Source organism: Myotis lucifugus, unplaced genomic scaffold (genome assembly GCF_000147115.1).
Source record: "Myotis lucifugus unplaced genomic scaffold, Myoluc2.0 scaffold_0, whole genome shotgun sequence".
Lineage (NCBI taxonomy): Eukaryota > Metazoa > Chordata > Mammalia > Chiroptera > Vespertilionidae > Myotis > Myotis lucifugus.
Genome location: NW_005871048.1, coordinates 38,869,433 through 38,896,810, shown reverse-complemented (window position 1 = coordinate 38,896,810; position 27,378 = coordinate 38,869,433). Strand labels below are relative to the sequence as shown.

Sequence of the window (27,378 nt, the reverse complement as noted above, 5' to 3'; positions counted from 1 at the left end):
GATTGAGCCCGCAACCCCAGGCCTGTGCCCGGACCAGAAATAGAACCGTGACCTCCTGGTTTATAGGTTGACGCTCAACCTCTGAGCCACGCCGGCCGGGCTATTTCTTATATATCTGTCTAAGTTTTTAAAAGGTGGGACTATGTTTTTCTTTTAAAATTAATTTATTATGCCAGGCAGCATAGCCATAGTCCTTCAGCCAACAGCTTCGTGTTGCCAGAGGAGGGCAGGGGTGCATGTGACTGTCACCTGCTGTGTGAAGGGGGTGCCTCCGGCAGCCAAGGGCAAGGAACAGGGACTCCCTGGCCTGGGGGCCACTGCTCCCACTTTCTCTTCATAGTCATCCTGACTTGCACAATGAGTGCCAACAAGGATCAGCAGATGGAACTGAAAACATTACATTCTATATATGAAGGAGATGAAAGTTTTGGGGAATTAAGTCCAGTTTCATTTCAATATGGGGAGAAAATAGTGATCCCAAAGCTTTTTAAGCTTTGGATCTTAATAGAGATTTCACGGACAGATACATACCCCAAACACCTCCAATTATATCTATGAATGATTTTTTCTAACACCACCATATCCTCAGTTGTAAAGCAGAGCATATTAGCCAAGTTACAGGAAGCAGTGGAGGTCAATCTCGGCACCACTGTGACCTGCACGTTGTTCAAATATGCCAAGAACAATAAAGAATCATGGAGAATCACCATCCCGTTAATTCTACAGCATCCATAAGCAATATCACCTCAGTTGAAACTCCTAATAAAGTCCCATCAAGTAAGAAAAAAGACAAAAGAGAACAACTTTCAAAAGCTCAGAAATGTAAGTTGGCAGATAAAACAGATGACAAAGGAGAACTTCCTCCAGGAAATTCTATCTCCAGGATGAGTTGATGTGGTGAAGCATTTAAGCAAAACTGGCTCTTAAGGTGAAAACACCACTTGGAATTAGAAACAAGGGAAGAACATCCTTTAAAAAGTAAACTGGGTTCAAAATCTCTCATTACTCTTTTATAAAACAATTTTTGTATGTTTCTTTTTTTGTTTTTGTTTATATATATATATATATGTGTGTGTGTGTGTGTGTGTGTGTGTGTATATATATATATTTTTTTATTGCTTAAAGTATTACAAAGGGTATTACATATGTGTCCTTTTTTTCCCCCGCCCTTGACAATCCCCTGGCCTCTTATGTAAAAATGTTTTAACCTGAAAATTCATGAAGAGACTTGGTTGTATTAAATTATTTTCACAAACTTGCCGTAACAAAAGGTGAAAATGTTACTGTTTAGTATACTTTGGAAGCCTTTTCAGCTTTGTCAATGGACAAATATGGAGGATAATGAGTAACTAATGTTAATTTATACCATCTTATTCTAGTGGATGTGATAATTTTTTAAAGAAGTATGAAAACCTTTTTTAAAAAACTGTCCCAGTGGGATAGAATACTGAGTGGACAATTATTCCACAGCATAATCCATATTAGGTGGCTTCTTGTCTTAATAAAGTGTTCATCTCTTCTTTCTCTTAATTACTGAGGCACAAATTGCTTCAGAGAAATTTAAATACTAGTATTTGAGCTTTACACATAATATTATTTGTAGTTTCTTTTAAATTTCCATTGGTGAACTGCTTCTCTTTAATAAATGAATACTTGTTTATAATTTTCTCTTGGCTTGGGTCACAATGTTTGATCATGAAAGCTTTCCATGGTATGTGGAATAGGAGAATATAAAACAAATCTGCCAAATACATTAGAAAGCATCTGAATAGAAGTGCTGATTCCTATTTAAAACATTTCTCTTCACTGCACACCAAGATGGGAGTAAAAGATGCCTTAACATTTAATTTTTGTACAGTTGGAGCCTTTTTTTGCATACAACAGAACTTTATTAATAATGTTCACAGAATGTACTCTTATTCTGGCTAATCATCTTGAAAATTTGCAAATACTTTTCCATCTGGAAAAAAAAAAAGAACCCAAAAACCCACCCTGGATTAATTTGCATTAAGGTCAGGCTTATAGAAGACAATGGTTTTAATAAATTTCTACTTATCTGCTATTATGTATTTTTAGTTGTTTGATAACTGATGTCTTCTAAATGATTTAAAATAAAAAAACACATTTCAAGTTTTGTTTCTTTTCAAATGTCCAAAGGTATTTCTCAATCTGAGCATCTTTATAATAGACAGAAATATTTCAAATGCCAAACTGTACTACATGCTTGATTTTTTAATGATTAATAGAGAAAACTATTAGTGCAGTTTTATCAAGGAGTTACTAATGTCTTTGTGTGATTTACAGAGATTCTGTATCTGCTCCATAGTCTGTAAGAAGTGGTTTAAACTTCATAATGTAATAGAATAGATCATCAAATTTTGTAAGAGAGCTCACTCCAGACACACATGGAATGAATAATCATCATGTGTAAGGAATATCTTTTCAATATATGTGAATCCCAATACCACTGTCAACCAATCTCATACACACATATACCTCAGGACACTTTATGAAATAAAAGCTTTGTTAAAATCATGACAGCTTACATCCACTCGCCATGCCATTTCTTTTACCGACTAACAAAGTAAGCCTAATGAAAGAGGAATCAAGGTTTATCTGATATAACTTGTTCTTAGTGATGCCTAAGATTTTCAAAGACCACTATCTTCTTGTCTAAATGTCTCCTACCATCTGTTAAATGATTTGTTCCAGATTTTTCTAAGGAACCACAGTGAACTGATCTGTAATTCTCAAATTTTATCTTTTCCTCATTTAAAAAATGTATTTTTGAATGTATTTTATTGATATAGAATTCACATGACACTCAATTCATGTAAAGAATACAATCAGCCCTGGCTGGTTTGGCTCAATGGACAGAGCATCTGCCTGGGGACTGAGGGGTCCTGGGTTCGATTCCAGTCAAGGGCACATGCCCAGGTTGCAGGTTCGATCCCAGTGGGGGGCATGCCAGAGGCAGCTGATCAATGATTCTCTCTCATCATTGATGTTTTTTCTCTCTTTCTCTCCCTCTTCCTCTCTGAACTCAATAAAAATCTATTTTTAAAAAAAGAATACAATCAATGTTTTAAGTATGTTAAGAGGGTTGTGTAAACATAACCATAACCTTATTTTGGAACATTTTCATTCCCCTTAAAAGAAGCCTTTAACCATGATCTATCAATTCACTTTTCCCCACCGTCTACCTCCCATTCCTAATCTTCTTTCTGTATCTATACAGTTGGTCTATTATAGATATTTTTTTTAAATCATACAATAGGTGTTGATGGCTTTTTCACTTTTTAAAAATATTATCTTCTAGTATCTCCTATTTTTTTTTTTAGTATCTTTCCAACATATAGTCAATGCCTGTGGGACAATACATTCAAGTTTCTTCAACTCTGGAATGTTTAAGAAGCTCACCCTCTCCAGCTTCTGGGTCCAGAATCAGGTTCCCAGGGCTCCCCTATCTGACATCTTTAGTCCTGTCACATCTAAAATATATGAGCAATCCAATACCTAGGGCCTGTGCCATTTTTTTCGAATCATCTTTGCCTCACCTATGAGATTCCCTGAGGTAAGCCTAGATCCTCATCTTATGCTCTCACAATTCCTACTCTACCCTCCAACACAATTTCCTGTCCCACTTTGATTCTCAAGGCTTTGGTTCTTAAGTCAGTCCAGAACAAAGCTGGAGTTTTATACTTCACCCAAGAGAGACTGGGTGAAGAAACTTGTTGGCTTACCCCAGATAAACTGGAGGGGAGGGTAAAAAGCAGACAGACTGTGACTTCACCCCACCCTATTAGGTTTTAGCTTTTAATTCTCATGACCCTTCTCTAGATTTGTACTCCTTGTCATTCTCTTTTATCTGGCCATCAATCAGGATATGCCATGGTGCCAGGAACACACGAGACATGGAACACAGGAGTTGGCAAAAGGGAAAGTGGTAAGTAGTGAGCTTGTGTCTTTGGTCCTTTCTACTTCACTGAGGGAACAAGACAAGGTTACATATCTGCAAAGGCTAGCGGGAGATAGCTAATTCTAGCTTGTGATGTGGAAATTAACTGAAGACTCATCACCAGGTACAGCAAAGGAAGAACTGTGAAAGAAAAGAGCTCACATTGCCCAAAAGGAGAAAAGATTCCTCACCAGAAAATGTCAGCCCTGGCAAGAGGAGAAGAAAGAAGTGCTTTGGCATTAAGTTTTCACTGCTGGAGGGCAGCTGTGAAGAGGGGGTAAAGGGCAGAGAGAGGGTGCATACCATTACCTGTCTAAACCTGTATTCTGCTAGCCATTAAATTAGGTCCCAGGCAGAATTCTTTCCTCCCAGCCCTCTACACAATGTTCAGAAATGATCACTTACTAGCAGGTGATACATTATCCAAAAAAGCAAAACTACCCAAAGCACTGTTTCACACTAGGAAGAAATAGGCCTATCTATCTATGACCATAGCTCCCAGCAGCCTTCCACAGCTCTGTTAGGCATTTCTTCTGAAGGTATACAGAACAGATCTTCCTGAGCCCCGTTGTTAGCCCTCTTTCCTATCCTAGGAGTTTTGAACCCAGGGGGAATTTCAATACTGAAATAAATAACAAGATATTTTCAGTAAGTGCCTCAGCCCTGTAAATGCAGTGCCTGAACATCAACAACAAAAGTCAAGAAAGCTCAGAGCATATTCAATTTCTGAAATAAACTATGTGTGCTAGAAATCATAATCTTTATTAATATTATCCATTATTACAGTTACTATTAATCAACTCATATGGAATTACAATATTTTGATATTTAACCAAATATCACTTATGCTGGCATGTATTGACTGATCACTAAACCTATGGAGGTTCTCATGTCTTATGCCAACTCTGAAACTGATACTAGACTCCATAAAACGATATGCCTCCTATCAGGACTGGACATCATCATGTAACACTTTATAGAAGGAAACATTCTCTTGAAGCTTATAAAGCACCATACAAAATGAGTCTAAAAATGCCCAGCTGGCATGGCTTAGTGGTTGAGCATTGACTTATGAACCAGGAGGTCATGGTTCAATTCCTAAAGACACATGCCCGGGGTTGCAGGCTCGATCCCCAGTGGGGGGCATGCAGGAGGCAGCCAATCAATGATTCTCTCTCATCATTGATGTGTCTATCTTTCTCTCTCCCTGTCCCTTCCTCTCTTAAATCAATAAAAACATATTTTTTAAAAAGAGTCTAAAAGAAGTACAAGTTTAAAAAAATATTATATATAAACCAAAAATGTTCTAAAGTTATTCAGAATTACACATAGCCCAGCCGACATGGCTTACTGGTTGAGCTTTGACCTATGAACCAGGAGGTCACAGTTCGATTCCCAAAGCCACATGCCTGGGTTTCGGGCTGGATCCCCAGTATGGGGCGTGTAGGAAGCAGCCAATCAATGATTCTCTCTCATTATTGATGTTTCCATCTCTCTTTCCTTCTCCCTTCCTCTCTGAAATCAATAAAAAAAATTTTTTAAGTTACATGTAAAATGTCACCTACCATATTAGGGACAATAAATCCATACACAGTAAAATTTTAGAATAATTTTGAATACTGATTAGCAGAATGATCTAAAATAATTCCTATTTTCCTACTGCTTGGTGCCAGAGCTTTTTAAGATTTGCAGAATGTAGCATTTGCTCCACAAACACAAGCATCACAGTACCTTATAATGTCCACTCATCACAGCATCATGTAGGGGAGTGATTTGGTCTTTTCCTTTGACATTTACATCTGCTCCACCTTTTACTAGTTCACTTGCTGTCTCATAAAATCCCCTTGCACTAGCTTCATGAAGTGCTGTCCAACCTATTATACAAAAAGAAAATGGTACTTGTTTATATTTGGCATCTTAATACATCTTAATAATGTTTTGTGCTTAGCCTTAAAATAAAAACTCAAATTCTAAGCTGTTTCTTTTTTTATTGTTTTATTGCTTAAAGTATTACAAAGAGTATTACATATGTCTCCTTTTTTCTAAGCTGTTTCTTTAAAAAATATTTTTATTATACGAGATAAGATAATCTCACCATGAAAACAACCTGTATTATTTGGTGAATTCAAAAAATCTGAGGGACAAATCAAATTTCTACCCCAACTTTGTTGCAGAAAAATATAAAAGAAGTAAAGTATTTAAAACTACTCCTGCCTTCTTCAAATAAACAGGCTGTAAGGAGGGTGGGGTGTCATTATTAGCTCAGAAAAAAATGTTAGCTGCAGGCTACTTTTCTGCAAAAAAGAGGGGAGAAAAGCTTTATTTCTAGCTCAAGGTACTTCCATTAAAGTAACCCAACTGGCAGGACTACATAGAACCAGTTTAAAATTATATGTTTCTTTTCTCCTTATTTGCAAAAAGCTATTCAAGGTAGTTCAATTAACAATCCACAAACTACTCCAAGAAAACCATTCATCCAGATGAATGTTCTTTTTCTCTGTTAGCCAGAGACAATGGTATAGGTTATAGAGATTTATTAAATTCCATATGATTGATGTAAGAAAATCTAAAAGTTGCATGTTAAAGATGTATTTCAGCTCTGGCTGGTTGCTTAGGGGTTAGAACATCAGCCCACAGATCAAAGGGTCTCGAGTTGGGACTCCCGGTCAAGGACACATACCTCATACCTTGGTTGCAGGTTCCCCAGCCCCTATAGGGGTGCATGCGGGAGGCAACCAATTGATGTCTCTCACGATGTTTTTCTCTCTCTCTCTCTCTCTCTCTCTCTCTCTCTCTCTCTCTCTTCCCTCCACCCCCTTCTACTCTCTCTGGAAATCAATGTCAATGGAAAGAATATCCTTAGGTGAGGATTTCAAAAATAATAATAATAAATAAAATATAATTTTTTTCAAAGTGTATTTCACTCATTTTAGAACCTTCTCCATAAACGAGGGTTTCTTAGTTTTGACACTAACATTTTGGGTTGGATAATTCTTTATCGTTCTGAGCATTCTACCAAAGGCCAGTAGCACCCAACCCCTTCCCAGCTGTAATAACTAAAAATGTTTCCAGAAACTGCCAAATGTCCCAAGAGCCAAAATCACCCCAGTTATAGGAGGAATTTCTCTTAAATAGAAAGCCTAGAGTAAAAAATAAAGGACACCAAAAATGGAAAACATATAGTTAATAGAGGTTTTTTTCCTATAAATTTCCTTAACAATGTACATGGCTATTTAAAGCAATTAATAAGTAATACTGGTCTATAATTATAACATTACTAGAGTCCCGGTGCATGAAATTCGTGCACTGGGGAGGGAGGGTTCCTCAGCCTGGCCAGCGCCCTTTCACAGTCCAGGAGCCCTTGGAGGGTGTCCAACTGATGGCTTAGGCCTGTTCCCCACTCTCAGTCAGACATCCTTAGCATATTAGGCTTTTGTTATATAGGCTAAACTTGCTTAATTAGACTTGCTTTCTGATTTAGCTAAACTTTTTCCAGCCCAATGAAGCACTCCAACTTCTGTTTCAGGTAATTGTCAGCAACACAGCAGTAAATATCAACACGAAGCAGATTATTATTGTAGATCACGCAGGGAGAACAAAGGGTAAAATATTTAACTGCAGCAGTGTTTGACTATATTCTGCACAGTAAGAAACCTGAAGTCATTTTCAATGTCCACCATTTCTTCTTTTCAGTCGGGTCAAATTTCTAAGCTTTCTAAATCTCCGTTTTCTGGCTAATGAAAAGAAAATAGGATTCCACCGAGTCTCCTATCTACCTACTCCAGGACTTCTGTGAGGATCAAATGAGATGAGGCACGGGAAAACACTTCATAGACATTTGGTTAAAGTGTGAAATATTTCCACCTGGCTATAAAGCAAGTCGTGTTCCTGGGCTAAAGAAACTCCAAGGAGGCTAGATGCTAGGGAGAGGAAGCCAGGCATTGCTACGTAGGTCATTACCCGGTGCCAACAGCCACCGTTTCCAAGCTGGGCTGGGTTGTGGGCTGCATTTTGCACCATGGGGTCTCAGCAGCATCAGCTGTGATTTCATGGGCTGTCGCTCTGGGGTGGTGGCAGGGCCTGTGTTCCACTTTGGGGAAGCCGAGTGTTGCTTTGTGGGTGCCAGGTCTGTGGTGCCATTTCTTTGTAAATGGCCAGTGCGTGTCATGGTAACTCCTGCATTGAGAGTCTGCTCCCTGGTGGTCAGTGCACATCATAGCGACCAGTCGGACAATCAGACACTTAGCATATTAGCCTTTTATATCTATAGACTAGAGGCCCGGTGCACAAACATTTGTGCACTCGAGGGGAGGGGTCCCTCAGCCCAGCTTGCCCCCTATCACATACTGGGAGCCCTCAGGGGATGTCCTACTCCCTGCTCCCTGCTCCCCTTGGGGATAGGACCTAAGCCACAGTCTGGCCTCCCTTTGTGGGAGGCGACCGGGCTGATCAGGGGAAGGCATCAGTCCCATCACCTCGCTGTTGTAGCCACTGCCAGTCACCGCAGCCACCAAGGTGTTTTCATCAACACGGACTCCAGTCCCTTTACCATGAAAAAATGACAACTTTCTTTAGGCATTTTCAAGATGTGTCTTTCATAGGATATGACATTTCTTTCTTTTTTTTTTTTTAATCCTCACCTGAGGATATGTTTCCATTGATTTTTTGAGAATGTGGAAGAGAAAGGGAAAGACAGAGAGAAACATCTAAATGAGAGGAACACTTTGATTGGTTGCCTCCTGCATGAGCCCTGACCTGGGCCCAGGCCAGGGAGGAGCCTGCAACCTAGGTACATGCCCTTAGTCAGAATTGAACCCAAACCCAGCAGTGGGCAGGCCGAGGCATTATCCACTGAGCAAAACCAGCTAGGACAGGATATGACATTTCTTAACCCTCCAGCAGCAGACCTTCCTTTTTTTCTCCAGGAGTGTGGTAAAAAACCCTAGATCACCTATTTGGATTCTTATTACCCAAGTTACTAAGAATATTACCAGTGGCATACAGGTAGCTAAGCCAATGAGCAGTCAGAAAAGGTGTTTCCTCTGTAGTTCACACCAATTGCGTTAGGCCTGGGCAGGGGACCCCCAGCTCCCGCAATTGCGGGCTCCGCTCCTGCTCCCCACTATCGCTGGCTCTCCCCCTGCTCCCCACCATCGTGGCTCTGCCCATGCCCAGGCCTTACACTTCTGACCGAGGCGTCAGGCCTGGGCAGGGGACCTCTCAGCTCTGATTGTAGGCTCTGATAGCCGATAGCCACTGGGAGCCTACGTATGCAAATTAACCGCCATCTTTGTTGGCAGTTAATTTGCATATCCTGCTGATTAGCCAATGGGAGGCATAGCAAAGGTACGGTCAATGTCTATTATTAGATAGGATGTGACAGTTATCACACAAAGGATAGGGGAAGTATGTTCAATGTTCATATATTTCATATATTTTATATGAAGTATTACAATATTACCTCTAAAAAGACTGTGGAATATTAAAGATGCATATTGTAATCCACTACAAAATAATGCAGAAAAGGAAACAAAAAAACAAATGAAGCTCACAAGGGACAATTAGCAAAATGGTAACCTAAATCTGACTACTTATATTAAGTGAAAATTAACTAACATAAAATAGCAAAAGTGTATACTGTCTACACGAAATACATTTTATTTTTTTAATATATTTTTATTGATTTAACCCTACCAGACCGCTGTACCGATTTTTTGGTAATTTCCGAATCTGCCACTATACCGCTGTACCTAATTTTCGGTACTTTGCCTAGTACATGAAAAAAATGCATCACAAACTAAAAATAACCAACCAATCGTGGTCAAACCTCATGGTTAGCCATTACAAATGTCTGCCCCCATGTGTTTGAATTGACTTTGTGTGGTTTGACGTGAAAAAATTATGAAAATTCACAATGAAACGAGCGGCTGATGAACCAAGCACTTCAACAGGAAAGCGAAGTAGGTCTAGGCTTATCACAGTCCAACAGGTGATCAATACTTTGGTTGATTCAGACTCTGAGGAGTCAGAATTTCATCAAGAATACGTTTCCAGTTCAAGTGACACAGACAATGAGAGCTTGAGTGATGAGGAGAATCTTGAACCTTATAGATCTAGAGCTAGATCGATAGTAAGAGAAGGGGGGCGTGTCCCTCAAACAGCTGATGGGGGAGATCTAGGTGGTGATGAAGGTTGGACAAGGAATTCTGTATCACCAAATACAGATCTGAATTTCACTGAGGATGGAAAAGGCCCAGTGAACATTCCTGGATCTATCACAGAGGAGAGTGAACCAATTGACTTTTTATCCTTGTTTTTGGATGATACTTTCTGGCAAAATTTGACAGAGAAAACCAACCTCCGGGCCCACCAATTGCATATAGCAAAGCCCAACTCCTACAATGCCAAAAATTTCAAGGATGCCACAGTGGAAGAAATGAAGGCTTTTCTTAGACTGAGGATCTCTATGGAATACTTATGTATAAAGCCCAGCTATTGGGATTATTGGACAAATGAGGGCTCTGACTTTGTTGGGTTTACTCCCGGATTTTGAAATGTTATGACTCGAGACAGATTCTTGGCCCTTTGGAGTTTTTTACACATAACTGATGAGGAAGACACAGATATCGATAAGACAGATAGAATATATAAAGTTAGGCCTTTCTTGGAAAGTCTGCTCCCCAAGTTTCTCCACTTGTATCTGCCAAAGCAACATTTGAGCCTAGATGAGGGGATGATCCCGACAAAAAACCGCTTGGCCATCAAGCAGTATATCAAGGATAAGCCCACAAAGTGGGGCATCAAGTCTTTCCTTCTCTGTGAAGGTGAGACTGGCTACATTTTGAATGCAGAAATCTACACTGGTGCTGCACCAATGCCTATAAAAGACTTGGGCGCAGTAGGAAACACAGTCGTTCGTCTCCTGACCTCATGTGCAATGGAAAATAAATCTCATGTGCTTGTCATGGAATGGTTCTACAACTCTGTAACCCTTGCTAAATATGCACTGTCAGAATTACAGTCAAGGGCACATACCTCGATTGCAGGTTTAATCCCCAGCCCTGGTCAGAGCTCATGGGGGAGGCAACCAAACGATGTGTCTCTCACATCTATGTTTCTCTTTCTCTGTCTCCCCCTTCACTCTCTCTAAAAATCAATAGAAAAATGTTCTCGGATGAGGATTAACAAAAAAAAATAAAAATTAAAAATAAAGACATAAACAGGCCAAAAATAAAAGGATAAAAAATGACATTGCAAATAGACAAGAAACATAGAAGGCTACAATGTCTATATTAACATACAAAGTAGACTTCAAGACAAAGTGTATTGCCCTGGCCGGTTTGGCTCAGTGGATAGAGCATAGGCCTGCGGACTCAAGGGTCCCAGGTTCGATTCCGGTCAAGGGCATGTACCTTGGTTGCGGGCACATCCCCAGTGGGGAGTGTGCAGGAGGCGGCTGATCAATGTTTCTCTCTCATCGATGTTTCTAACTCTCTATCCCTCTCCCTTCCTCTCTGTAAAAAATCAATAAAATATATTTAAAAAGAAAGAAAGAAACATTTCCTGCTTTAAAAAAAAAAAAAAGTGTATTATCAGAGATAAAGGGAGATATTTCATAAAGATTAAAAAGCTAATTTAGCCCTAGCTGGTTTTGCTCAGTGGATAGAGCGACAACCTGCGAACTGCAGGGTCCTGGGTTCAATTCTGGTCAAGGGCACTTGCCCTGGTTGCAGGCTCAATCTCCAGTGGGGGACGTGCAAGAGGCAGCCAATCAATTATTCTCTCTCATCACTGATGTTTCTATCTCTCTCTACCTCTCCCTTCCTCTCTGAAATCAATAAAAAATATATTTTAAAAAAGCCAATTTATCATAATATATGAGCATTATAACTATGTATGCATCTAATAACAGAGCTTCAAAATATAAGAAGCAAAATTTGACAGAATTAAAGGGAAAAACAGACAGTTCCACAATCATAGTTGTGAAGATTTCAATACCCTTCTCAGTAAATGATAGATCAACTAGACCAAAAAAAAATTAGTAAAGAGAAAGATGTTCTGAACATCACCAACCACCTTCATCTAATTGACATTGATAGATCATTACATACAACTGAAGAACAAACATTCAAGTGCACAAGGGTTCTTTACCAAGACCATACACTAGACCATAACCCAATTCTCAATAAGTGTAAAAGGATAAAATTCATAGGAAGTGTATCCTTTGACCACAATGAAATTAAATTAGAAATCAATAACGAAAGAGATCTGAAAAATCCTCAAATATTTAAAAATTACACTTCTAATATAATCCTGGATTCAAACAAGTAAACATACAAGAAATGAAAAGTATTTCAAACTGAATGATAATGAAAATGCAATATATTAAAGTCTGTTAGATACAGTAAAAACAGTATTTAGAGGGAAACTTAAAGTTTTAAATGCTTATAGTACAGAAGAAGGTACAAAAATTTGTGACCTAATTTTCAACCTTAAGAAACTGGGGGGGGGGGGGGGGGGGCGGGGCTTGAGAAAGACTATTTTTCACCCTTAAGAACCGGGGGGGGGGGGGGGGCTAGAGAAAGAACAAAGAAAACAAAAAGTAAGTAGAAATCAGAAGAAAAGTAGAAATAAAATACAAAACAGATAATAGAGAAAAATTTTAAAACCAGCAGTTAGTTCTTTGAAAAAAATTAATAAAATTGATTATCCTCTAGCTTAGGAAGGATGGAAGAAAAAGAGTAAAAGGAAGGGAGGAAAGAAAAAGGGAGGGAAAAAGGAAAGAAATGAAAGATAAAATGAACGTATAAGGAATGAAAGATAAAATATTCCTAAAGATCTTCACATATTACAAGTATTACAGGGGAATATTATAAATAACTTTATGCCAATAAATTCTATAACTTAGACAAAAACTGAAACAAAAAATCTGAATAGCCCACACCTAATAAATAATTTTAATTTATTATTAGAATCTTCCCACAAAGGAAACTACAGACCCAGACAGTTTTACTCTTACGTTCTGTCAAACATTTAAGGAAGAAAAAAACCTCAATCTTATGCAATCTCTTTCAGAAAATAGGAGAAGAGAGAATACTACTTAACTGATTTTATGATACCAAAACCAAAGACATTACAAGAAATTAAAGCACAGCCCACGTGGTTCAGTGGATTGAGCATCATCCCATGCACCAAAAGGTCGCTGATTTGATTCCAGGTCAGGATACTGGGTTGCAGTTCGATCCCCAGTAGGGGGTTTGCAGGAGGCAGCCGATCAATGTGATGTTGCTCTCTTATCAATGTTTCTATCTCTCTCTTTCCCTTCCTCTTTCTCTAAAAATCAATAAAAGCATATTTAAAAAAAAGAAAATGATAGACCAACTAGAGGCCCAGTGCATGAAATTCATGCACTGGAGGTGAGCAGGGGCCCCTCAGCCTGGCCTGCACCCTCTCCAATCCGGAACACCTTGGGTGATGTCCGACTGCTGGTTTAGGCCTGATCCCTCTCACAATCCGGGACTGCTGGCTCCTAACTACTTGCCTGCCTGGCTGCCTGATCGCCCCTAACTGCTCCCCTGCCTGCCTGATCGCCCCTAACAACCTCCCCCTTCTGGCCTGATTGCCCCCAACTGCTCCTTTGCCATCCTGATAGCCTGTAACTGCTCCCCTGCCAGCCTGATTACACCTAACCGCCTCAGTCTCAGGCCCCGCACTCAGGACCCGGGCTTCCCTCCCTCTGGCCAGCCACATAGACCTGGGACCTGGGTTGACTTCACCCGGGCCAGCTGCAGGCGCCTGAGACTGGGGGCGGCTGCGCCCAGGACCGGCTTCACCTGGGCCCAGCTTTGTCAGGAAGGACGTCCAGGAGGTCATCTGGAAGACATCTGGTCTAATTAGCATATTACCCTTTTATTAGTATAGATAATCAACATCGATACAAAAAAATCCTTAACACAGTATTAGCAAATAGAAGCCAGCAATATATAAAAAGAATACTATAGCATGACCAAACATCTATTCCTCATAAAACTCTCAACAAATTGGGAATAGATTCCTCAATATGATAAGGATCAGCTACAAAAACCTACAGCTAACATTATGCTTATTATTAAATATTAAAGAGGCAAAATTAACTTATGGTGAAAAATATCAGAACAGTAGTGGCTTCCAGAGACTGGGGGTGGGGAATAACTGGGAAAAGGCATGAGGGAACTTTCTAGGATTGTTGGGGTCCAGCCCCAGCAGGTCCAGGGGTTCCCAAAGGTGTGGACGGAGTCGGCCAAAAAGGAATGACATGGAGACAGCGTTCAGTTGATCAGCATCCTAGTCAGGTTCTCTAGCCAGGTTCTCCAGCCAGGTTCTCCAGCCTAGTTCTGTCTTTATTCTCCTGTTACATCTGTATTTATACCAGTTGATTTTAATCCTATCCATTTTATTCCAAAGGTTAGGGCGTTTCTTATCTCCATTCCAAGGTCACTACTCTACTGTTCTGTTAAGCTACAAGGAAGTAACTGAAGGAGATTATCCTAAGTAAAGATTATGTAGCTTAAGCGTGATTGTTCATAGTTAAAGTGATTAATTACCTGCCTGGCACTTAGTTAAGCGGTTTTATTCCCTTCCTTAGTCCTGTTAATCCCTAACTCCAGGGGAAAATCCCCACCTGGGGAAACAACCTTTCTTGGAGAGGTGACCTTGGTTAAAACACATAGCACTAAGAAGGGGAGCAAACATATTAAGAACAGTATGCCATATACGCCAGGTCCCTTGAAACATATGCTGTGCAGATGTTTCTTCCCTGCAGCAACTGTGTCAAGCAGCAAGGATAAACCGGCCTCCAGCATAGGATGATGGTAATATTCTCTCTCTTAGAGGTTTGGGTTACACAGGTGAATGTCTATGTCAAAATTCATCAAATGGTATATGTAAGATTTGACATTTCACTGTATAAAACTTTATCTCAAAGAAAAAAACTACTGAACTGTAATTAATGACATTTATGCTGAGGTCTTTAGTGGTAAAATATACTATCTATAACTTTCTTTGAAATATATCAACATAAAGATGGATTGATTGATGAACGAAGAGATTGTTAGATGGGTAAATTTGAAATAATATGAAATATTGGTCTCTATCTTCTGGTTTCTGACACAGAGCTCCAAAAACCATTGTATACAGGGGTGCTAGAATATTTTGTTCTAATATTTAGTTTTTGACCCATTTCCCTGGCCACTGCTACTTCTGTACATCTTTCATTTTATCATCAGCCTCTCCCAAGTTCAGTGTACCATTAGCTTCTTTCAGCTTTTGACCTCATTTTCCACTCAGAGATGAGGTGCACAGGAACAATGCCCAGGCAAAGGCAGCAAGCCAGCCTCAGGATCCATCTTTCTCTGTAATGCCACTGCACAGCCTACCCGGTGGGCCCCAGGCAGGCATAATAACTGAAGATGAAATATAATGCTCTTCTCTTGCTCCCTCCACTTCCCACTTCCCACTTCCCTGGGAGATGATGTTGAACAGTACCTGTGCAGGAAAATTACCTGGAAGCTTTTTGTTTGAGACTTGCCTTAGGCTCACTTTACCATACTTTCATGGTAGTAACTAATCTAAAACTACAAACCACTTTCAAAATAACTATGGGTGGTAACCCCAACTTACCAGCATAACTTGGTTGATTAACATTTCCTCCTTTTTCAATACACTGATGAACAAGATGAAAGTCATTGAGAAGAGCAGCCTTATACAGTAAATTCTCTCCAAAAATGTTTCTCCGGTTAATGAGAGAAAGAGGTATGTTATTCATCTTCATTTTTTCTAAAAAGAGGGAAGGAACAAAAGAAAACAAAAAATAGTAATCCTTATTTGAAAATCAGGAGGAATACAGATGACACAGTGAATCCAGTCATTGGAATAGATGTACACTGTACTATGAAAGAGTATTTAATCGGTTAACCCAACTATAACATCTACATGAAATAAGATGAAGGAGACAAACATTAATTTGAAGTTATAAATCATCTGAGCAGTTTATGTTGATTGAAACCCATGAAAGGTGCATATATGAGAAGATTAACAGGTTTTCTTTTCTTTTTAAACCTTTATTGTTGAGAATAAGTTTTTAATTTTTTGCTCCCTCTCTTCTCCTGGCACCACCATGACGTGCATGTTGGTACACTTGAAGTTGTATCTGAGGCTCCTTACACTATCCTCTTTTTTTTTAAATTGTTTTATTGCTTAAAGTATTACAAAGGGTATTACATATGTCTCCTTTTTTCCCCCGCCCTTAACATTTCCCCGGCCTCCCCTACCCACCAGTGTCTTATATCCATTGGTTATGCTTATATGCATGCATACAAGTCCTTCGGTTGATCTCTTACCACCCTCCCCTCCCACCCCTCAACCCTACCTGGCTTTCCTGCTGCAGTTTGACAGTCTGTTCGAGGCAGCTCTGCCTCTGTATCTATTTTTGTTCATAAGTTTATAATGGTCTTTCTTATCCATGAGTGAGTGAGATCATGTGGTGTTTTTCCTTCATTGACTGGCTTATTTCACTTAGTATAATGCTCTCCAGTTCCATCCATGCCGTTGCAAATAGTAAGAGTTCCTTCTTTTTTACAACAGCGTAGTATTCCATCGTGTAGATGTACCACGGTTTTCTAATCCATTCATCTACTGATGGGCACTTAGGCTGTTTCCAGATCTTAGCTATGGTGAATTGTGCTGCTATGAACATATGGGTGCATATATCCTTTCTCATTGGTGTTTCTGGTTTCTTGGGATATATTCCTAGAAGTGAGATCACAGGGTCAAATGGGAGTTCCATTTTTAGTTTTTTGAGGAAACTCCATACTGTCTTCCACAGTGGCTGCACCAGTCTGCATTCCCACCAGCAGTGCACGAGTGTTCCTTTTTCTCCACATCCTCTCCAGCACTTGTCGTTTGTGGATTTGTTGATGATTGCCATTCTGACAGGTGTGAGATGATACCTCATTGTTGTTTTGATTTGCATCTCTCTTATAATTAGTGACTTTGAGCATGTTTTCATATGTCTCTTGGCTTTCTGAATGTCCTCTTTTGAAAGGTGTCTATTTAGATCCTTTGCCCATATTTTGATTGGATTGTTTATCTTCCTTTTGTTAAGTTGTATGAGTTCCCTATAAATTTTGGAGATTAGGCCCTTATCAGATATGACATTGGCAAATATGTTTTCCCACGCAGTGGGCTTTCTTGTTGTTTTGTTGATGGTTTCTTTTGCTGTGCAGAAGTTTTTATTTTGATGAAGTCCCATTTGTTCATTTTCTCTTTAGTTTCAAGTGCCCTAGGAGCTGTATCAGTGAAGAAATTGCTTCGGCATATGTCTGAGATTTTGTTGCCTTTGGATTCTTCTAGAATTTTTATGGTTTCCCGTCGTACATTTAAGTCCTTTATCCATTTTGAGTTTATTCTTGTGTATGGTGTAAGTTGGTGGTCTAGTTTCATTTTCTTGCATGTATCTGTCCAATTTTCCCAACACCATTTATTGAAGAGACTATCTTGAGTCCATTGTATGTTCTTGCCTCCTTTGTCAAATATTAATTGAGCATATTGGTTCGGGCCGATTTCTGGGCTCTCTATTCTATTCCATTGATCTATATGTCTGTTCTTGTGCCAATACCAGGCAGTTTTGAGAACAGTGGCTTTGTAATACAGCTTGATATCTGGTATTGAGATCCCACCTACTTTGTTCTTTCTCAGGATCGCTGCAGCTATTCAAGGTCTTTTTTTATTCCAGATGAATTTTTGGAGAGTTCGTTCTAGGTCTGTGAAATATGCCGTTGGTATTTTAATGGGAAGTATGTTGAATTTATAGATTGCTTTGGGTACTATGGACATTTTAATGATGTTGATTCTACCAATCCAAGAACATGGTATGTTCTTCCATCTGTTTATGTCTTCCTCTATCTCTTTTTTCAACGTCCTGTAGTTTTCTGAGTAGAGGTCTTTTACCTCCTTAGTTAAGTTTATTCCTAGGTAGCTTAATTTTTTTGGTGTGATGGTAAATGGGATTTTTTTTTAGTCTCTCTTTCTGTAAGTTCACTATTGGTGTATAGAAATGCCATAGATTTCTTGGCGTTAATTTTGTATCCTGCTACATTGCCAAATTCTTTTATTAAGTCTAATAGTTTTTTGACGGAGTCTTTAGGGTTTTTTATCTATAATATCATGTCATCTGCAAATAAGGACAGTTTTACTTCTTCTTTTCCAATTTGGATGCCTTTTATTTCTTCTTCTTGTCTAATTGCAATGGCTAATACTTCCAGTACTATATCGAACAGGAGTGGTGAGAGTGGGCATCCCTGTCTTGTTCCTGTTCTTAGGGGAAAAGTGTTAGTTTTTGTCCATTGAGTATGATGTTGGCTGTGGGTTTGTCATATATGGCTTTTATTATGTTGAGGTATGATCCTTCTATTCCCACCTTGCTGAGAGTTTTTATCAAAAATGGGTGTTGGAATTACACTATCTTCTTATTTTTGGATTCTTTTTTTCTTTTTGTTGTTCTGATTGGGCATTTTTGGCTTCCTCATATTCCAAATCATTGATTTGATTCTAGGCATCATCTATTCTACTGTTGATTCTTCATTTCAGTTAGTGTATCCTTCATTTCTGACTGGTTCTTTTCTATGATTCCAATGTCCTTTGTCATGGTGTTTTAAGTTTCACTAAGTTACTTGAATTTCTTCCTAAGTTCCTTGAGCATCCTTATAACCATTGTTTTAAACTCCGTATCTGGTAGTTTGCTTGCTTCCATTTCATTTAGTTCTTTTTCTAGAGATTTCTCCCATTCTTTCACTGCAACATGTTTCTTTTTCTACACATTTTGCTGCTTCTCTGTGTTTATTTCTATGTATTAGGTAGAGTTGGTATGTCTCTCGGTCTTAATAGAGTGGCTTTGTGTTAGGTGTCCTGAGGGTCCAATGGCTCATCCCCTCAGTCACCTGAGCTGGGCACTTTAGGTGCATCCCTGTGTGGGCTGTGTGCACTGTGCTGTTGTAGTTGAGCCTTGACTGCTGTTGGCATCACCGAGAGGAATTGACCCCTAGGCCAATTGGCTGTGAGGACCAGCTGTGACTACAGCAGAAGAGCTGCTGTGCAGAAGTTGACCCTACAGAGCAGGACTTGCTTCAGTGGGGCTTTGGTGCTCACTGAGTCTGCCCCTTGAGTGTGTCACTAATGGAGGTGGTAGCATTGTAATCTGGCATGGTTTGAAGCTGTCCAATGGGTGCACTGACTCTGGGGCCTCCCAGGAGGTGCCAGTACCTTCATGGGGCCACCTGGCATAAGCTACAGAGTGATCTGCAGAAGGCTGCTACTTGTTTTGGGTTTGGAGGTACTCAGGAGAGGCCAAGCTCTGAACTAAGGCAGGCTGCTACTAGTGCCAGGTCTGGTACCACTTAGCAAGATGTATGGGGTGTACTGAGGTGGCTGCTGCTTGTTTGAAAGATTTTAGGAAAGTCTGTAGAGAGGAGAGTTGTATGGAAAAGCCACTGGAAACGGCTTGAATGAGCCCCCAAGTTGGGTAGGGTAGGATCTCAGGGAATCACCAGGATGGGATGAAAAGTGTGAACCCAGTTGATGGAGACTCAGATATGTCACGGCCTGTCGGTTCTGTTGGGGAAGGGCTCAGCAAAGGAACAGTGGCTCTGCCAGCACTTTTGTCTGGAAGAAAGCTTCTCCAGAAGCTTTTGCACTGATGCCAGATAATTAGTTACTCCCTTATGTCCCTGGTTCTTTTCAAGCTGCTGCCCCAATGAGGTAGCTCAGAGGGAGTAAGTCCAAATAAGTTAATGAGTGGGCCCTTTAAGAGGAACTGCCTGGGACTCCAGCAGCTTCCATGTCACTCAGGCACAACCCCTGATGGTTTTTACAGCCTGAAGTATGGGGACTTCTCTTCCCAGCTCTGGAACCCTGCACTAAGGGTCTGTTATGGTGCTGGGACAGCTCACTTTTCAGGGATGACCTCTATAGCCAATATATCCCTTCTATGTAATTAACATAAGTCAGACATCTAAGTTTTAAAAGGGTTCTAAAACTATTCTCTCCAATAAGTATAGAAAAAATACCAGCCTATGAGCCAAAAGTTCAGGATCAAGTCCTAATTATGCTACTGATGAGTTGTGCATAGCTGGGAAAAATCCTTAACCTACCTCCTTGAATTGACTCATCAGTAAAATGAAAACGTTGAGATAGATAATCTTTAAATCTTTTTTAGTACCAGAATTCTATGTTTCTGTAAGTAACTACTTAAAGAAATAAAATATTCCTCACCTTTCTGTCTCTTAATTTTTCCATTTTTCCAGATTTGTTCTTCACTCTTCAGTCTGGATGAATGCATATTCTTCCTTTTATCTTCAATCATTAAAGCAGTACCCTGCATTCTTGAAAAATAAATTTAAAAAAAATTATTTTTTTAAATTATTCTCATGTCCTCTATAACCATTCACAGAAACCTATATCAAATTCTAAATTTTTAAAACTCAAAGGTATTTTACTGAGCTGTTGCCAAGCAGCACAGCAATTTTAAATAAGGAGATGGCTCCTGAGAAAACAGCGGATAAATCTGTGGCAGGTATGCTAGTCATTATAGTTTCTAGCCTATTCTTTGTGGCACCTGTGTGCTTCTCTCCTTTAGGGGAAGTCACCTGCAAGTGTATTCTGAGTCTCTTGCCCCTCACTCTCCAAGTTGACATGTGACTATCCACTCTATTTACCTTCTAGGGAAAAAGAGGCAGGCTCTTTGCAAGAAAAAGAACTTGCCATGTGGTATGGCACTGATCAAAAGCTGCAAAATATTGGCATAAAAGCAGACATGCAGATAATAGGAAGCCTGGAAATAAACCTAATAATGCATCAATTAATTTATGATAAAGGAGCCAAGAATGTGCAATGGAGAAAAGATAGTCTCTTCAATAAATGGTATTGGGAAAACTGGACCACCACATGCGAAAGAATAAAACTGGATCATGATCCTACACCAGCCGTGGGCAAACTACGGCCCGCGGGCCGTATCCGGCCCCTTTGAAATGAATAAAACTAAAAAAAAAAAAAGACCGTACCCTTTTATGTAATGATGTTTACTTTGAATTTATATTAGTTCACACAAACACTCCATCCATGCTTTTGTTCCGGCCCTCCGGTCCAGTTTAAGAACCCATTGTAGCCCTCGAGTCAAAAAGTTTGCCCACCCCTGTCCTACACCATACCCAAAAATTAGCTCAAAATGGATTAAAGATTTGAGAGTATGACCTAAAACCATAAAGCTCATAGGAAAAAACATAGGGGTAAGCACTTTCACACTAGTCTTGGCAATTATTTTTGAAATTAACACCAAAAGCAAAGGCAACAAACACAAGCAAGTGGAACTACACAAACCTTCTGCAGAGCAAAGGAAACCATCAATAAAATGAAAAGGCAACCTACTGAATGGAAGAAAATATCTGCAAATCATATATCTGATAAGGGGGTTAAAATCCAAAATATATAAACATACAACTCAATAGCCAATAAAATATGATTTAAAAATGGGAGAGGTCCTGGCCAGTGCAGCTAAGCGGTTGAGCACTGACCCAGGAACCAAGAGGTCACCAGTTCAATTCCCGGTGAGGGCACATGCCCAGGTTGCGGGCTCAATCCCCAATAGGGGAGATGTAGGAGGCAGCCGATCAATGATGTTTCTCATTGATGTTTCAATCTCTCTATCCCCCTTTCTTCCTCTCTCTGGTACCACTTAGCAAGATGTATGGGGTGTACTGAGGTGGCTGCTGCTTGTTTGAAAAATCAATTAAAAAAACATATTTTTTAAATGGGAGAGGAATTAAAAGGACCTTTTTCAAAAAAAGACATCCAAATGGCCAATGGACGTACCTGAGTTATATGTAAAGGTACTCAACATTACTAACCATCAAGGAAATGCAAATCAAAACCACAATGAGATAGCACCTTATACCTGTGGAGTAGCTATTATCAAAAGACAAGAAATAGCAAGTATTGGTGAGCAAATAGAAAAGGGAATGGTTGTGCGCTGTTGTTAGGAATATAAATTGGTGCAGCCACTACAGAAAACAGAATGGAGTTTCCTAAAAAAAAATTAAAAATGAAACTACCACATGATCCAGCAATTCCGCTTCCAGGTATTTATCCAAAGGAAACAAAATCACGATCTTGAAAAGGTATCTGCACCTTCATGTTCATTGCAACATTATTTACAATAGCCAAGACATGAAAAGCAATCTATATTGTTGGATTACTTGATAAAGAAAATGTGGTATACATATAGAACAGAATATCATTCAGTCATAGAAAGGAAAAAAAAAACACCCTGCCTTTTTTTAAAAATTGATTTCAGAGAGGAAGGGAGAGAGGGAGAGAAGAAGAGAGGGAGAGAGAGGGGGAGAGAGAGAGAGAGAAAGAGAGAGAAAGAGAGAGAGACATCAATGATGAGAGAGAATCAATGATTGATCGGCTGTCTCCCACAAACCAGGCATGTGCCCTTGACTGGAATCGAACCTGGAACTCTTCAGTCTGCAGACCAATGCTTTATCCACTGAGCCAAACCAGCTAGGGCAAAACATGTCATTTTTTACAACATGGATGGACCCTGTGGGTATTGTTAAGTGAAATAAGTCAGACAGAGAAAGACAAAGACCATATGATCTCCTTATATATGAAATCTAAAAAAACCCCAAACTCATAGATACAGAGAACAGATTGGTGGTTGTAGGATCAGTGGATAAAATGGGTGAAGGTGGTCACAAGGTTTAGACTTCTAGTTATAACACAAATAGATCTTTGTATATGGTGACAAATAGTAGTGTAGTTTCATTTTTTTGTATGTGGTTTCCAATTTTCCCAGCACTGTTTATTGAAGAAGCTTCATTTTCTCCATTGTTTTTGGCTTCTTTGTAAAAAATTATTTGTTCACATTTATTTCTGGGCTCTCAATTCTGTTCCATTGGTCTACGTGTCTGTTTTTCTGCCAATACCATGCTGTTTTGATTAGTGTCTCAAACTAATTGTAGTATAATTTGAAGTTAGGGAGTGTGATACCTCCCACTTTATCCTTTTTTTTCTTTCTTTCAGAATTGCTTTGGCTATTTTGAGTCTTTTGTGGTTCCATACAAATATGGTGATTTTTTTTTTAGTTCTATTTCTTTAAAAAATAACATTGGAAGGCTGGCTGAGTGGAAATTCTACAACTAGAAGGAAAGAGAAAAGCATACCGAGACTCAGAGGAGGCGCAGTGCGGAAGTAAAATACTAAGGTGCGGAGGTGCACGCGGAGTAGGCTGGCGGCTGAGGGCACGGTTGTCGTTTTCAACCGGGAGGGAGTCTCAGGCTCTGAGCTCCAGTTCCAGGAGAGTCTCTAGGGACCCAGACTCATACAGGAGAAGCGGGACTATCTGGCATCGGTCGGAACTCGAGGGCAGCTTTCTCTCCGAGGGGCTTGCAGTGATTACCGGGACATTGAGAAGCAAAGCCTCTGAGGGCAGGACTAAGAGCAGCCATAACTGCTAGCCCAGCCCTGTTGATCCCCTGGGACCCGCCCCACCCAAGCCCTGCAGGGAGGCTTTTGCTGGATAGCCTCAGGCAAAGGCTAGATTAGCACCTCCCTAGAGATCCAGGAGCCAAGAAGCCCAGAGGTCAGAGTGGGACCATCCAGTTTGCAGCTCCGTGGAAACATAAAGGACACACTCAGGGGGCAGACTCAGTGAGCACCAAAGCCCCATTGAAGCAAGTCTTGCCCCTGTCTCCAGCACAGAAGTTCCCCCACTGCAGACACAGCTGATTCTCACAGCCAATTGGCCTGGAGGCCAATTAGTGATACCTACAACAATCAAGGCTTAACTACAACAAGACTGTGCACAAAGACCACAAGGGGGAGCACCAAGAGTGTCCTCCTCAGGTAATTGGGGAGGCTGAACCACTGGGCCCTAGAGGACACTTAGCACAGAAAACCACTGTATCAACACAGGGAAGCATAAAAAATGCGGAGACAAAGAAAAAGGACACAAATGACAGAAATGGAGGAAAGCAAACTACTGGATATAGAGTTCAAAACCACACTTTTAACGTTTTTCAATAATTTTCTAGAAACTGCCAATAAACTTAATGAGATCTACAAGAAATCTAATGAGACCCTCATTGTTGTGATAAAGGACCAACTAGAAATTAAGCATACATTGACTGAAATAAAGAATATTATACAGAGTCCCAACAGCAGACTAGAGGATTGCAAGAATCAAGTCAATGATTTGAAATACGAAGAAGCAAAAAACACCCAACCGGAAAAGCAAAATGAAAAAAGTATCCAAAAATACAAAGATAGTGTAAGGAGCCTCTGGGACAGCTTCAAGCGTACCAACATCTGAATTATAGGGGTGCCAGAAGATGAGAGAGAGCAAGATATTGAAAACCTATTTGAAGAAATAATGACAAGAAAACTTCCCCTGCCTGATGAGAGAAATAGACTTACAAGTCCAGGAAGCGCAGAGAACCCCAAACAAAAGGAATCCAAAGAGGACCACACCAAGACACATCATAATTAAGATGCCAAGAGCAAAAGACAAAGAGAGAATCTTAAAAGCAGCAAGAGAAAAACAGTCAGTGACCTATAAGGGAGTACCCATACGAATGTCAGCTGATTTCTCAACAGAAACTTTGCAGGCCAGAAGGGAGTGGCAAGAAATATTCAAAGTGATGAGTGCCAAGAACCTACAACCAAGATTACTTTATCCAGCAAAGCTATCATTCAGAATTGAAGGTCAGATAAAGAGCTTCACAGATAAGAAAAAGCTAAAGGAGTTCATCACCACCAAACCAGTATTATATGAAATGCTGAAAGGTATCCTTTAAGAAGAGGAAGAAAAAGAAAAAGGTAAAGATACAAATTTTGAACAACAAATACACATCTATCAACAAGTGAATCTGAAAATCAAGTGAATAATCTGATGAACAGAATGAACTGGTGATTATAATAGAATCAGGGGCACAGAAAGGGAGTGGACTGACTATTCTTGGGGGGGAAAGGGGTGTGGGGGATGCGGGAAGAGACTGGACAAAAATCGTGCACCTATGGATAAGGACAGTGGGTGGGGAGTGAGGGAGGAGGGTGGGGTGGAAACTGGGTGGAGGGGAGTTATGGGGAAAAAAGAGGAACAAATGTAATAATCTGAACAATAAATATTTAATAAAAAATAAAAAATACCATTGGGATTTTGATGGGGATTGTATTTAATCTGTATATTGCTTTGGGTAATATGGCCATTTTAACTATGTTGATTCTTCTAATCCACGCATATAGAATATCTGTCCATTTCTTTGTATCTTCTTTAATTTCATTTAATAATGTCCTGTAGTTTTCAGTGTATAGGTCCTTCCAGCTTTTGTTAATTTTATTCATAGCTGTTTTAATTTTCTTGCAACTGGAACTGTTTTTTCTATTTCTTTTTCTCAAATTTTATTGTTAGTATATAGGAATGCAATAGATTTTTGTATATCAATTTTGAAAGCAACAAATGAACAAATGAGAGAGAGACATATGTAATACTCTTTGTAATACTTTAAGCAATAAAACAAAATTTTTAAAAAAGAAGTAAGAGAGTTTTCTAGCTTAAAAAAAGCAACTGCAAGATAAAAATTCACCAATACTAAAAAGTAAAGTTCTTTACTTGGGGTAACTATACACTGACTCAATGTCCCAAGCATAGATTTATCTATAAGGTCTATAGCATACCTGGTAGAAAAATATAATTTCATATCATACCTGAAAGTCTCAGCTGAAGAGTTTTTTGCTTGACTCTCACAGTCAAGTATTGTGGGTAAAATCTTTTCTGGTGTCTTATACATGTCATCTTTGTGCTTTGTATATTTGCCTACTTTAATTCTGGATGATCTCCTTAACACAGATGGAGGGTCCTGGTCAGAGCTATTTTCCACTGGATTTGAATTTCTCTTATTATTTAGTGGATCACAAGAGATTACATTTTGATCAACCAATGTCTGCAATACAAATGGATTTGGATCTTCTAGAGTCTGTAATAAAATATAAATAAATACATATTCAAATAATTACAATGATACAAAAATATTAAAACTAGGAGAAATAAGTTTTATCTTGTCCTTTGAGTACATGAAAATGCCTCTTACAAGTTGAAAGTATAAAAACCCAGACATATGTGAATATAATGAAAATGTATGTAATCCTACATAATAAAAGAGAAACATGCAAATTAACCATCCCTCTGCTATGCTCAAGCCACGCCCACAAGCCAATCAGGAGCGAGTAGGCAAATTAACCCAACTAAGATGACAGCAGCCACGGAGCTGGAGTGAGCAGGAGGCTTGGGCTGCCCCCGGTGATGGAGGAAGCCAAGCTTCACACCTGCCCTGGCTGGCCCTTGGCTCCGCTCAAGGCTACAAAGTTTCAATTATAGAAGATAAATAAATCCCAGATACCTGCTTCCAGCTGGCCGTGGCCTCTGCTCAAGGAGGGGCTGGGACCTGGGCTCAGCCGGACCTGCCGCTCAATCAAGGCTACAAAGTTTCAATTATAGAAGATAAATAAATCTCAGGGAAAAAAATAAAAAATAAAAAAAGGAAAGGCTAGGAGCTTGGGTCTCCGGGGGGCATGGCCAGCCTGAAAACGGCCATCAGCTCCTCACCCAGGCTGACCAGGCACCCCAACAGGAACCCCCACCCTGAAGGGGCTGTGGAAAGCCTGAAAACAGCCCTCAGCCCCTCACCAGGCTGGCCACACCCCCATGGGGTGAGGGTCCCCGCTGGGGGGCTTGGCCAGCCTGCAAACAGCCATCAGCCCCTCACCCAGGCTGGCCAGGCACCCAAGCGGGAACCCCACCCTGATCCGGGACACCCTTCAAGGCAAACCAGCCGGCCCCCACCCGTACACCAGGCCTCTATCCTATATAATAAAAGGGTAATATGCAAATTGACCCTAACAGCAGAACGACTGAGAATGACTGGCCACTATGACACACACTGAACACCAGGGGGCAGACACTCAATGCAGGAGCTGCCCCCTGGTGGTCAGTGCACTCCCACAGGGGGAGCTCTGCTAAGCCACAAGCCAGGCTGATGGCTGCCAGCACAGCGGTGGTGGCGGGAGCCTCTCCTGCCTCCTCAGCAGCACTAAGGATGTCTGAATGCAGCTTAGGCCTGCTCCCTGCTGGCAAGTGGACATCCCCTGAGGGCTCCCAGGCTGCCAGAGGGATGTCTGACTGCCAGCTTAGGCCCAATCCCCCGGGCAGCGGGCCTAAGACAACAAGTGGACATCCCCTGAGGGGTCCCAGACTGCGAGAGGGCACAGGCCGGGCTGAGGGACGCCCCCCAAGTGCACAGATATTTGTGCACTGGGCCTCTAGTCCTATC

General features: G+C 40.3%; 1 protein-coding gene and 1 pseudogene across 1 annotated transcript in view; one reads left to right on the top strand and one right to left on the bottom strand.

The window, feature by feature from the left end:
• ANKRD31 (ankyrin repeat domain 31) overlaps nucleotides 1-27,378 on the bottom strand; it is a 123,640-nt gene that overhangs the window by 56,525 nt on the left and 39,737 nt on the right. The window contains exons 8-11 of the mRNA XM_014453789.2: nucleotides 25,757-26,025; nucleotides 20,264-20,373; nucleotides 15,617-15,772; nucleotides 5,690-5,832 (exon numbers count right to left, since the gene is read on the bottom strand). Of these exons, the coding sequence (XP_014309275.2) occupies nucleotides 5,690-5,832; nucleotides 15,617-15,772; nucleotides 20,264-20,373; nucleotides 25,757-26,025 (678 nt within the window). The remainder of the gene's footprint in view (nucleotides 1-5,689; nucleotides 5,833-15,616; nucleotides 15,773-20,263; nucleotides 20,374-25,756; nucleotides 26,026-27,378) is intronic.
• On the top strand, nucleotides 358-927 carry LOC102437121 (annotated as a pseudogene).